The sequence below is a fragment of the Excalfactoria chinensis genome, chromosome 7 (genome assembly GCF_039878825.1).
Source record: "Excalfactoria chinensis isolate bCotChi1 chromosome 7, bCotChi1.hap2, whole genome shotgun sequence".
Taxonomy (NCBI): domain Eukaryota; kingdom Metazoa; phylum Chordata; class Aves; order Galliformes; family Phasianidae; genus Excalfactoria; species Excalfactoria chinensis.
In genome coordinates this window covers 4,437,512-4,451,998 of record NC_092831.1, presented here as the reverse complement: position 1 = coordinate 4,451,998, position 14,487 = coordinate 4,437,512, and the positions used below count along the sequence as shown (strand labels likewise).

Genomic DNA, 14,487 nt, shown 5'->3' with positions numbered 1-14,487 from the left:
TGCAGAAAGGAAGACCCACTTTCAAAACTGTGACAGGAGGAAGCAGTGCCATGTGCAGCAGTACTTAGAACTGGCATCACGCCACTACTCCTTTACGGACATTTGACACTGTAGGCCAAAAGGCGCCCACTTTTGTAAGCTTTTCAAAAGCAGTTTTCCATTTTCTTTAAAGTTACTGAGACTTCTTCCCCTCTGCAAGCATGTAGGTTAGCAGATAAGCGACTCAAACTAAAGGGAGGATAAGGATGAAGTTGCTTTGGCAGATGGATCTAGCAACATCTCTTTGCATCAAAGTGCTTTCCAGCTTGCACAATAAGCATTGATCCAAGTGAAAAGGTAGTGCAACATACTGTAGAGAGCAGCAGTACTTCAGCCTAGCACAGGAAACCACCCAGAGAATGTGGATGAACCCTATCACTGAGTTACAAAGGTGCTACACAGGTACAGAGGAAATAATCATATAGCCGTTGCTACTCCCTGTAATTTCATAACTGCTCACTGATTTCAGGCACAGAGATCTACTAATGATGATGCTCTAAATGTTACCTATACAACAATTACAATGTTATACTGGCAGGTTTTCTACTATTTTAGTTATTAATATTTCCATGCATGGGTATGCCAATTACACAGCATCAACTGATCTCCTTCTCTGTAAGTTTAATTTTCCAGAACATTTTTTCTGTAGCATTGTAACTATTATTTCTAATGTAAAGCAAAACAAACAAACATGTTTATTTTTCATGAATTTTCCTGGTTTTATTATTGAAAACATGTGATTTGCTTGATTTAGGTGCCACAGTTACAACACATTCTCATGTGAATGGCCAGCTTATGTACTTTCTCAAGGATGTCAAAATGACCCACAGCATGTGCATTGTGGAAAAGAAACATATAGTGTCTGTGTTAGCAGCTACCTGATGACAATAACGTATGCCCATAATATCAATTTGAAAGGATTCATCATTATTTGACCACCAAGACATGTCTCTAAATGTCCTGCTTTTCAAAAGATTGAGGTATAAGGAAAACAGGCTCACTATCCTTGAAGACCTAGTATCACAGTCTCAGAGTGCTTCATATAGCCCAGAATTGTCCGCTAGGTATGAACTGCTACTGTTCATCAAGGTGAGCTCCTACATCTGATAACTAATAAAGGGTATAAAAGAAAAACAACAGTGCAGTTTTCTGAAATAACAGCCATAGTAGTGACCTGCTGTAACATGTAAACTTCCTGCTATATTAAGCTAATATGGAACAATTAATAACCCAAAGAATAGCCTAATTCCTCCTTCTAACATGACATTAAGCAGCAAGTGAATGGACTGAAGATCAGATGTTAGTGAGCTGAGAGTTTCCTAAAATTAAACTACATCATGAAATGAAGTCAGAAGAATCGTTATGCAGATTATTATTATTATTTACACGGTATCTTCCTCACAAAGAAATAACAATGAAATTTAATATTATAACTGGTATCTTTTATGTGCGAGTTAAGACACAGACGTTATTAACATTATTGTCAATGAAATAAAAGATTTTTAAAAAATTTTCAGAGAAGTAAGAGTGTCAACTCATTCTTTTCTTACTGGCTTAAGAAAGATTATTTATCTGTTTACATATGTTTACAGTTCATGTATAAAAAGCAATGTGCTTAAAATCTGGATATCACTTCTTAATGTCCACACATTTATGAAATAATTTTCTTTAATCTAAAAGAAAATGTCATGGGACAGACTCAGTAAGATTTTTGGTTTGCATCCCTATACTTTGTTTGCAGACTCAGCTATGTATAGAAAAGAAAAAATTAGCAAGTGATATTCAAATAATGAGTCAGACAAAAAATGAAGCAAGAACTACAGTAGCAAATCGGCAAGTACTAAAATCATAACCCAAATTGAAAGTTTAAGGTTATTTAGAATAAGGAATAGAGTTCTGTTTAAAAAAGCAAGAGCTCAATAACCAATAATTATGCAGCCGCTCAAATATAGCTACAGACATGATCTAGTAATATTTACTTTCACTTTTATCAAAGATTTGCAAAAAACATACTGGAAATACAACATTCCATAATGTAATGATATCTGTTTTCTTAACAAAAATAATACGATAGATGCATGGTTTTATTTTTAGAGCTTAACTGAAGATATCCTTGATGGAAGCAATTTGCCTCACCAAGTATAAAAGTCGAATATAGCACTAAATCTGAATCCCACAGCAAGTAATTTAGTGAAACTCCAGCAACTGGTTCTTTTTTTTGTCCCAACTGATATATACAGAAGTTTCAAAACTGCAGGATGGATTATAAAGATCTACATAGCATGTACCAGTTAAGACAAAAATGCAGCTTTGTAAAATTATCAGTTTCCAAAAACTAAACTACGTGATCTTGATGATAATGAAACAGTTGCCTTCTTTCAACACAACTCAAAATGAGAGAACACCTACATATTTCCAATCCAGAGACTGGAAAACAAATCTAACTTTACAGGCTGATATGTATTTTTTTTATTTAGGAAAGCTAAACAAATTTTCAGAGTATCCATCGTAAGTTTTATACTTAAATTTTTATATAAACAAATTCACTTCTTAGACCTCTCACTAAGATCCACAAATACTCCAAATTAGCACTACACAAGATTTATTTTTACTTATATTAAAAACACAGTTTCTTGAAACAAAAGGCCACTCACCTTCAGAGGTGTTTTCTAGTTTATAGCATGGAAACACATTATGCTAATGATAACAATCAGGTATTTCATGTGGTTGGATATTTAGAAAATAACATTAGAAATGTAATGCTCATTTTAACTACAGAACTGTGAATTTGTTTTATGTCTGAGGAAATAAACAATCCCTTCTCATTTTCATCCTGACTGACAATAAAAATAAGCCACGATGTCTACTGAATTAAATATTTCACTGATGCTTCTCTTGCTCACTTCATTTTCCCTTTATGTGCACATATACACACTGACTTTATATACTACCTACTTTATGACTTTGCACAGTTTCAGACTTGCTAAAAGAAGGTAGAAACGGATCTCTGTAGTCTCATTACGTAAAAGGAACCTTCAATCTGAAATAACCTACTTCAAGTAACTGAGACCTCAAAGGTGTTAAATTAATCCATTACTACAGAGAAAATATTGTCTCGCAGCTCTGTGGTGAAGTAAAACACTTATGTCATAATCTTCAGTCTTGCAAGGCTTACAGGAATGTTTAAATGCATGAATAGTTCATCTTATACCACTGAGACTATATGTCCACTAAGAAAAATGTCACAAAACCTACATGGATTTGCACATGAAACCTTTGACCATACTGATATACTTAAAGATGAAAAACAAAAAAGTGCTTACCACTCTACCACAAATTTAGCTCAGTAGCTTTATTGCTACTCAGAACAAATTCAATGACAGAAGCCATAAGGACTGCAATGCAAGACCTTGCGACCTATGATCACAAGATATTCAATGCAATAGTCTGCACACAGCCTTACTTCTTAGTACTGTCCAAATATTATTATGAGGATACATTTCACCTCAGAATTAGTGGCTTTATCACTTTTTTCCTCCAAATAAATAGGTAACAGTCTCTACATCTCCATAGACGTAACAGCAAATCAACCATACAGCATTTCTCAGACATCTTCTATTCAAATCAACTCTAATGTCAAATTTATTTCACTAATGTTTTGTTTCTGTTAATATATTCAGTTATGGAAAGTCATAAATCCTTTAAAATTTAAGCACATTATTGATAGTCCATTAATACAGCACAGACATTGACATAACTGCTTTGACTCCCTTAAAAAAAAAGGAAGCCACAAAAAGAAGGTAACTGCATGAAAATAAAGTATGCATACAAAGGATATGATTTCCTAGAAAATGCCATAACTTAATTATAACAAATCTGATATTAAAAATGAAGTCATTGTTATAAAATATACACTTAATTTCTGCTCCTTTCTGTATGTGAAAAAATAATATCAAAGTTATCTTTCTATTATATATTTGATCTTTCATTGAGGAAAGTTCCATAAAGAACCCTCTCACACAGATTTAATGGATTAAACTCTCGCTCTCTTAACTCTTTTATGCATGAGCTAAAGATGGAAAGACACAGTGGGTTCTATTTCACCTTCAGCCTAAATAACTGCTACAAGTTGACAATAGCATACTGGAACCATCACAGTAGATTTCCATTCAACTACAATTGGTCAAAACACCTCAAATGGTGAAACACAAAAGTATGTCAGACTTCCCCAAGCCTTTGTGCATGTTTTTATCACTGTGACATACTATGACAAACCATTTGAAGATAACGTTTACACTGAAGTACTGTTGAATAAGAAACAAATAATATTTACCAACAGGATCTTTTTGATTCTGAAAGAGAATTTTGCTGTTGCTTCCATCCATGTTAGCCATGTTAATTGTGTTTCCATCAGTCCAATAGAGCTTACTGAAGAAAATAAACATATTAAAAATGTTGCTCTGCGTACACAGCAATTTTAACACACCAGCAGACAAAACATGTTCATAAACTTAGAATTATGTAATTAAGTAATAAGTATAGGATTTAATTAAAACTGAATAAACTCAAAAATAAATATTCAATTGAGAAATTATCGGCAAAATCTTTTAAATGAATAAATCTAGTTCCAGCTTGAAAGAATAACAGAATCAAAGACATCTTACCCTTTTACTGGGTGAACTGCAAGACACTGAGGTTTATCAATTCCATGGATGATTGAGGTTTTTAAGGAACCATCTAAACGTGCCACATTAATTTGCGTTTCATCAAATTCTGAGCTAATCCAGTATAAATTACGTGATATCCAATCCACTGCAAGACCTCTGATGCTCTGAATATCTGCAAAAATTGACAGCAATGCTATTGATATTTTTTCTAGACTATTCTCAGTCTTTGAGCAAAAGAAACTATTTCTCCTATTTTGTTTTAAACCAAATCCATGGAATATTCTAAGATACATTTTTAAAATGATTGCCAACAATGAATAATCATTTTTTTCACTTCAGCTTGATACAATTGAAGCAACATGAAAATAGTATTAAATTCAAGAAATCGCACTTAAATTCACCTGAAAATTTACCATAAATCCTAGTGTCCAAAAATCACTATCAGACAGATGCTGTGTTTTTGTAGTGCATTTTTCTAACTGAGCATTTATTACTCACTACTTGAGTATTTTTAAAAGACAACAATGTAGAACATGTGAGCTTCAACTAGAAAGTTTAAAGATCACACTTCAGAAATATAAACATTATAAGAAAAAACTCGTTACTACTTTAAATCATACTTAATGTCTGTAAGATTAGAAGACTTCCTAAAACAAAGGTATTATTTAGTTTAAAAGCCCACTTCTTTCCTTATTGCCAGGCAGGCTCTATACAGAATGTGTTCACAGTTCTATAGCACATAAGTAGATAGATAGTTACAGTAACAAAGCTGCTTTTTTTTTTTTTTTTTTTTTTTTTTTTTTTTTGTATTTCTGAAGCTGATATTTAATGTTGCTTTGATGATTTTAACTTAGGATTTGAATGAGAAGGAAATGAAGCAACAAACAACTTAGTCTTGAAGCTTCACCATGATGCAAGAAATCTACTTGTATTCACAGATAAAGGCATAAAGTGTAGTAAATCGAGAGCCACTGGAAGAAGTTAGTGTTGTTATTGAACATATGATACTGAATATAAAGTTCAAAACAGGAAAAAATGATGAAAAAAACAGAAATAATGTATTATACGGTCTGCATTGCCCAACACAGGCAACTCTACCCAAAATCTATCACAAATAATTTCTATTAAACGTGCAACAGCTTTCATGGGACATCTATAATAAACAAGAATAGGCTCTGCAGCATTTAGAAAAAGCACAATTACTGGAAGGAGCCAACTTGTGACAGTAGGTAGTATTAGTAGACCATGAGTAAGATATGGTTAATGAGATGGCTTCACAATTCTCTTTGCGTACAACAGCCTTCCTTAACAAGATATTGATTCAAAATGATAATATCTGCCATAGAAGCTGGGTATAACATCACTGCTTAACATCTAGATAGCATAATGTTGATCTGCCTTGGCACATTCCTTCATACTGTCCAACAACTTGAGGAGAGAGGCCAAGGATGATTTCATTACGGTTAATAGTTTGCAGACTATTGCTTTATCAACTTAATTTGGTTATGGTGACTGACAATTATTGCTGCTGACAAACATGCATGGATGGACAAACAAACATGGATGTTGCTACAGACTAACCACATATATTTAAGGTTAAGTGGTTACTGTACATTAGGAACATCACATCGACACATTTGAAGCTTATCCCCAACATTTTTATTTTTTGGTTGGAAGAACTGAAAAACCAAGGATTTCATATTCTTTTAAAGATTCAACTAGGACTTCAGTATCTTTGTGACAGTGGCACGAGACTTCATCCAACTGGAGTCCCAGAGGTACACTCTTATAAAGCTGAAGATCTTACGAGGAGTATAAAAATGACTGTTAGCAAATAAGATCATTTATGCATGTCAAGTAGTCTTTATAATGTCAGAATGTGGTAATTTTCTAAGTTTTATCTATGATAAATTACACCTTTCATAAACATGATTAAAATTACTCCACAGCAGAAGATAACATCAATTAAAATAGATGAAATTATGAAATAATGCTAGATAATAGTTGAAGAATATAATAACAATGTTAAGAGAAACAAGTCAGTTTCATTAAGCTTCCTTATCATTCTTGACAGTTTTTTCCCAAATTCACGCTATATTATTTACAAAGTAAAACAATGATGTAATTCTAATATGGTTTTAAAAACAAAAAAAGACAACTGTTTTATTTTAAAAATAAACTAGAATTCTGAACAGTTTTTCCCTATTATTTACATGCATTATGCAATGTTGGGGCAACGTATACCTAGCAAGAATTTGAACAGATATACATCAGCAAATTTAAAACACACAAACATTTACCCAGTATTCTTTTTAATATTATGTTACTTACCTCTTGAAATAATAGTTTCTAAACCAGTGCCATTAATGAAGGCACGCTTGATGGTTTGCGTTTTCACATCAGTCCAATACAACCGCTCCTCAACAGCATCAAAATCTATGACCGTCACATCATCGATGTCAGGAACAGTGAAGGCTGTAATGAAGTTGAAGTAGGGGTTGTCTATGTCCACTCCTCTTATTTCTGAACGTCTCGCATAAAGAAGAAATTTCTTCCTTTCTGTTAGAAGATAGAAAAAAAAAGAAAAGAAAAATCACCTCATCCTCTTCACATCATTGCTAACAAAAGAAAAAGTCATTCATTTGCAAACGGGTAAATAAAATTTGTATGAATGATTTAACAACTCCAGAAAACCTGCACTTAGTGTTACTTGAGAAATAAATTATGTTACAAAGCATAAAAATAACAGGAAAAATGTATTAGTTCTGGGTACAGGACAGGATGTTTCTACGCTATTAAATCAACACAATCTAGCAGAGGTGTAAGGCAAGAGTTTAACTTTTTATTTTTAATTTCTTATGCTAATAAAAAATAAATTTCATTTGAATATTCTAACAGATGCTCACAGAATATTATCACAGATATTTGGTATTCCCAAGGGGAGCAGACTATCACTGTAACTGAAAGTTTTGCACATAAAACTCAGTAAAAACTAATCAGAATCTAAGTGTAGGCAGGAAGAGGCAAGGGGACAGGAAAAAGAAAACTCAATAATTATAAGTTCCATTAATCCATTAATTAAAAAAAAAATTAAAGACATTAAGAGCAAAACAGAACACTACTTTTTATCTCAGCAATCTAAATTATTGAAGCAAAGCTCTGTGTATAAACTGTGAAGGTAACTTTATTTCCACAATATTCTTGATGCAATAAAATGTTTTGTCTTGGGGTTTCCTTAACATTATTACACAGCACTGATTAAAGTAATGCTTTACAAAGTCTTAAAAGATAGTAGACACAATTTCTTGATATTTCTAGGGATTGAAAAATAAAGTATTAATATATGTGAAGCTCTTCTTCAAGGCTACATGTCTAACATTTCCTTTCCATATTATGTAGGATGCTCCAAAGGTAGTGCCTTCTATTTATTACCATGGAAACTACAACAAATACAGTGAGCACAGTGGTGTGGTTGACACACAGTAACAATGTGATAGGGAGTTCTCAGCTAAAAGCACTATTTTTCAAAACATTCACCACCATTAGCTGATTTGTGCAAATGAGTTGGTAAAGATGTTCTTTATTTAGAGGTGCTATAGCTATGCATGACCATCCAGAGCATGGCTTATCTTTCATGCTGCTGTTGCCTCTGCTGAAACACATCACCCACTGCCTCACTGTGCTCACATCCACTCTTTGGTTTCCATAAACAATCGGCATGGATTGATGAATGTCAGTGGGTGTCATTTTTTTCTGCATAGAGGAATTCAATGACACATTTTTGCTCCATGTGCTCTTCCATGTCAGACTCTGTTCTGTCAGACTGCCTTTGCTGCCATATGTGGCACAGCAACAAAATGCAATGGAATACTGGTGATGAAGTTCAGCCTTTACCACTATACCACCAATACCTGCTTCTGATGCTGTGGGCCAACATTATACAACATTATAAAACAGGAAGCATTACTTTTGGAGCAGCTCTAGTTTTTTTTCTTAATCCTTGAAAGTGATGCTCAGAAAATTTTAGTAGAACAGACAGATTAAAGCTTTTAAGTATATTTTTGCTATTCAAGCTACTTGACTCATCATTTTCTGATGATGGACCTTATGCTATAAATCTTTCTGTTAAATTCTGCTAACATATCATAAATACAATCAATGGATAAATTGACCATGGTAATAAATACCAAAGCTACACATACCCCATTGACTGTAAGTTATCACTTCTCAAAAAGATGCCCCTTTTAAAAATCTATCATTAAAATGCTCTGTAGATATTTCTAAGGCTATTTTAGTTTGCCAAGATCAAACACTTAAGATAACAGTTAGGTCACGGGAGAAAAACTTACCATAACATGTTTTCTTGTCTAAAGAAAGTTTCATCAGATGAGGACATGCACATGCAGCACTTCTGTTGTGATTGATCAGACACATGTGAGAACACGGACCTCTGCCCTCATTAGCAGCACATGGATTTGAAGCTAAAATTGTATAATGAAATACACAAAATATAAATACAACCTTCAGAACTAGTCATCTTGCAAAACCGCATTTCTTTTCATTATCTTATGACTATCACTGTAGTTATCCTAATTTGCTTCACTTGATTTTCACTAGAAACAAATGACAAGATTCTGTAAGAAGTTTTAATTCATTAACAGTTCAACTTCTTTAACAAGAACTTTGCTACCACAACTCTAAGAAACACTTTATTCACCTATATCTGAAGGAAAACAATAAAGATAAATACACATTTATGAGAAATGCAATCAGATATCAAGATGTACATCCCATCATACACTACTAAAAACTGATTGTAGTTACTTAAGGTCTAATCTTTATGAATGATGCCTCCTTCAAATTTCTCACTGAGATTTACAGCTGTTTGACCTTTAAAAAGCTAACTGCTCAAAGTGTGATTAATGTAATATTTACATAAATTGATGATGTTATTCACTATTGGATCTCTTCTTCTCTTGATAGACCAGAGAGGGTAAAAGCCTTATTCAGGGTTTTCTTTAACATTCCTTGTTAAGGACAGTCAAGAGGTAAATGAAACTACAACTGTACTTAGTAGCCTCTTCTAAAATTACAGACAGCTGTATTAGAATATTCCACTAAATCAGCAATAATTGCTAGCGATGCAATTTTTGTGACATTAAAATTTGATTGTAAAAGGTCCTACTTTAACTACCATGCTCTTAACCTTGTCTCATTAGCTAGTGTAAGGTATGTATTCTGTCAGATCTTTGTAAGCTAGTTAGAAAGTTAGAATATTCTGTTTGAAGAATCACTAAGACTACTGTGCAGGAACTTTACTATCTTTTCCCAGACAAATAATGAAATAGACAGACTTTTTTCATTTAAGCCACCACCAAAACTATCATTGTAACTTCATGATGCCAGGGGATTTTAATTTTTTTCCATAGAATCATCGAATAGCTTGGGTTAAAAAGGACCATAATGCTTATCCAGTTACAACCCACTGCTATATGCAGGGCCACCAACCAGCAGACCAGGCTGCCCAGAGCCACATCCAGCCTGGCCTTGAATGCCTGCAGGGATGGAGCATCCACAGCCTCCTTTGGTAACCTGTTCCAGTGAGTCACCACCCTCTGTGTGAAAAACTTCCTCCTATCACCTTACCTAAAACTCTCATCTTAGTTTAAAACCATAAATCCTTGTCCTAACGCTATCCACCCTTGTAAACAGTCATACCTTCTCCTATACCTTTGCTTTGTGCCACATAGTGCTCCTTTTCAATAAGAAATTAATTTTGCAGCCTAGTCATACCATAAAAATGTAAGCAATTGTACACTCCTCATCAGGAGGCATGGAAAAAAAAACACACATTGGTATAAATGAAGACATAAACAACACATTTCATATTGTGAAGTGTCAAGCCAGGTCCATGAAGGGAATTTCAGTGAATTCAATGCTCCCCTTTTGATTTGATCTACTTACCATATCAGTGAAATACCTAATATGAAAAGATGATTTGAAATGCAAAATTATTTTTACTTTGTTCAAAGAAAAAAAAAGCTTTCCTAAGAGTCGTTTTATTTCAAGCAACTTTATACCATTCTCCTCTAAACAAGATGTGCTGAAATTGCTTTTAAGAGCATAGAGAAATGACCGGGGACAATGCTCAGAGAAAGTAGTGAAACTACTCTTGTAATCCTCATTCATTACTGCACATATACAGTTCCAGAGTGCTCCTATAGAGACATTTCAAGCATGAATGGGAAATGCAGTGATTTTTCTATTTCCAAAAAAGAAAAGAAAAGAAAACCAGCAACAAAAAAGCAACACAGAAAATTAGCAGTGATGAAAAGGGAAGTGAGAAGAATAGGCTTGTCAAGACAAATTTCTAATTAACAAAATCAATTAGTTTGGAATATATTTCTTCAATTTTGCACTAGCCCACAATATAGTAATTACCTAACAAGACAAACTAGATGCTTGAATCTCTTTGGGAAATAGTAGCTTACACTCAAACACTAAAATCAGATGGCAAACTAAAACTAGTCTCACTAAACCATTTGCCTCTCTCATCAAGGCATGCTTCCTTAGATTGATCTGTATCACTCGAATCCTTTAATTACTTGTCTGATCAGAACTCAGAGCCTCCGATTAATGGATTACTTTAATTCTATCCAGTGTTTTTTATTATTCTATCATAAAGCCATGATCTTCTACACTTCTCCAACGAGTTTCTTTTCATCACTGGCAGCTCTCTCCCAGTCCTTGCCATTTCTCCTGCTGTTCCAAGGCTTAGTGGGGTGGGAAAAGACATCTTACATCCTCTCTGTAATCACTCCTGCATTTCTGACAAGACAGTTGGGTCAACCAGCGTAAAAATATTTAGACTTGGTGATGAGTTAATAGCTCCTTTGACTGCTAATGAACTGTAAATTCCCTTTTATCTTTATGTCACAACTTTATTTGTCTTTTCCAAAAATGTTAATATAAAAATGTTTAATTTATCATCACCATTGTTTCTCTTGTAACTATAATAATTATGTGGAAAAAATTGGGGCTGTGAAGTGGAACAGGGGTGAAGGAACTCATATTTTACAAATGTGAACCTAAAAAAATAAATGGAAATTATGAAGGTTCCATGAGCCCTTCAGGATTAGAGTGAATGAGTTAATGGACTATTCACATTAGTAAATCCTCTGTCTCAGGAAATATCTGAACAAAATCGGGATTTAGGGTTTTGACAATATTGTAAAGTATGTCATAAAAACGCATATTGAAAGATCTCAGGAGAGCTGCTCTTCAAGAATGCAGTTCAAATAGAATACCATACAGGATAAAAATAAAAAGGAATACTAGTTATTGATCATCAAATCATTTAGGTTGGAAAAGAACTTCAAGTCCAACTATCCAAGATCACTAAGTCCAACTACTATCCAAAAGGCGAAATTATGGTTAAAGTGTTCTAATAGTCTGTGTACTATTAGTCCACACCAAAAGTTATGCATTTTATACAGTATGGACTAGAACACCTGTGGAAAATTACAGTGCTATAAAGCAGACACTCGTGCAGGACTGGAAGAGTATGTTACCACAATCTAAAAATGATGTATACCAGCACAGTTATATATTCCTTTCATGTTCATACTGCTTTCACTGAGTAACTGCTAAGTTCATCCTTTACTTTTTAATAAAAAGTAATTCTCTTGAAGGCAAACAGGTGTGCAGTAGGCTCAGCTACCAAGACTTTCTCTCCTTCATTTCCCTGTGCTAGCTCTGATCATTCCTTCTAATTCTATTGCAAATAACCGTATAACCAATCCATACTTCCCTTCTCCACGCCACCTAGGATTTCACAGGCTTCCATCACACAGAAGCCCATCTATAAGCTGTATTTCGAGAAGCAGCATTTTACCTGTCTTCATACAAATATCTTTCCCACACTCTCGATCAGTCTGTCAAGAATTCTTAGAATCTTTCATATGACCTGCTTGAAGTATTTAAGGTGTGGGAGTGCTATGGATTTATAGAGCATCACAGTGCACTATTTGTGGTTCTTTACTCCCTTACTAATCCTTTTCACCAATCTATTTTTTTCCTTTTGATGACTGCAATGCACAGAACTGCCATTTGCATCCAACTGGACAGCCTTTTGCATTATTTAATTGCTTTACACTCCCGACTGCTTATCAATCTACTCCTCTTACAGTACTGCACACAGTTATATGTCATTCTTCATCATATGTCTTCTTGACTGCTGTCTAAATCATTCTTTAAACAAAATAGTTATTTTTCTTCACCATTAACCCTTAAATAGCTCCAGATGTTCTATTACCAGTTGACAACTGAAAGATTACCCTGACAGCCTATGAATCAAGGGTTATAATCAAGATTAAAGATTATCAAGTCCAACTTCAGAACATGACTAAGTACGTGACTAAATTCTTTGTATACTTTCAAATATATGCACTTAAATCAAAATGACACTTCTAAATTGCTGACAGTCTACTGTCTATCTTATTAAATACCAGTTAGATCTAAGCCTCTGTTCACTGTCAATACTTCCTGTAACATTGCTTTTCAGTGGTCCAGGGATCCTTCCGCCATACTTGGTCAAGTTAAAATACCTGCTGATATCCAATGAACTCAGCATTAATCATCAGAATTTGCAAGCTAAGAACTGATCAGAAAATGCATTAGTTCTAAAATTAATGTTTTTGCCTAAAATAATTAAATTCACACTTAATTGCTGAAAGAAAATAGTATACCATAGAGTATGTTCATATCATTTATACATTTGCCATGAAACAGAATAGACAAGAAGAAATGTGAGTAGCTTTAAGTTGGCTCGGTTCTTCATGATGCTATACTGCATAAATTATGATAGATTTATGGCAGTTCTCAAGCTCTTGTTAAAAGATCTCTATGCTTCTCCTTCCTCCCACCCACACCCAGCTTAGCCAACCAAGAGATTGGGTTTCATTTTTAAAGCTAAATGAAAAACAGGCTGTTCGCATCTACAAGTAAAAATTTCTCATTTCCCTTTCAAACAGAAGTCTGCAAGAAATCTGGCAGCTACAGGAGAGTACACAGTTTGAGATGAAAGAGTGCCACAAAAAAAAGAAGCCAAACATGAAAAGAGAAAACTGGAATTAATGACACTAGCTTAACATCAGGAACGCAAAGTACATGACGTGCCTGACTTTCAACAAGCATACTGATATACTAAGCAGATAAGAAACGCAGATGTAAAAGAATAGAAAACTGTGTAATAACAGGGCACAAACCATAAAGAAAAACCCAAAGGCAGGAGTATTTTTAGGGAGTGGCTGCTATGTGTTAGAATAAACCTCACAAAAATTAGAAATTTACTGTAAAATAAGATAAAAAAAATTATAAAAAAAAAAAATAAATTAAAAATTGCTTCTATTGAAAGATTGTTATTTAAATCATACTCCACAGGCCAGTGATAAATCGGAATATCGTGTACTCTAAATCTGCAGCTACGTAACTTGATATTTTAATTTATAGATACTGAAAAATTACAGTTTAAAACTTATTCTACAGCTCATTCCATTGCTTAGGCCAAGATATCCGTGAATAAGGAATGCTGAATATCATCACACTATGCATCGAAAGTCTCCCCCCTGAAGTCAGATAAACCCAAGACATTGCCTGGCCCCAGTCCCAACAGAAAATACCTGTTTGTTTTTTTTTCGTAGCAGAAAGAAAAGGCTAACAGAAATTCTTCTGCTACCATGAAAACACTGATTATAGAACACAGGTCCTCAGACACCAAAGT

General features: G+C 34.0%; 1 protein-coding gene across 1 annotated transcript in view; it reads right to left on the bottom strand.

Annotated features, from left to right (window-relative positions):
• Positions 1–14,487, bottom strand: part of LRP1B (LDL receptor related protein 1B) — a 563,267-nt gene that overhangs the window by 136,774 nt on the left and 412,006 nt on the right. The window contains exons 28-31 of the mRNA XM_072342527.1: positions 9,056–9,187; positions 7,038–7,265; positions 4,704–4,878; positions 4,373–4,467 (exon numbers count right to left, since the gene is read on the bottom strand). Coding sequence (XP_072198628.1) covers positions 4,373–4,467; positions 4,704–4,878; positions 7,038–7,265; positions 9,056–9,187 — 630 coding nt within the window. The remainder of the gene's footprint in view (positions 1–4,372; positions 4,468–4,703; positions 4,879–7,037; positions 7,266–9,055; positions 9,188–14,487) is intronic.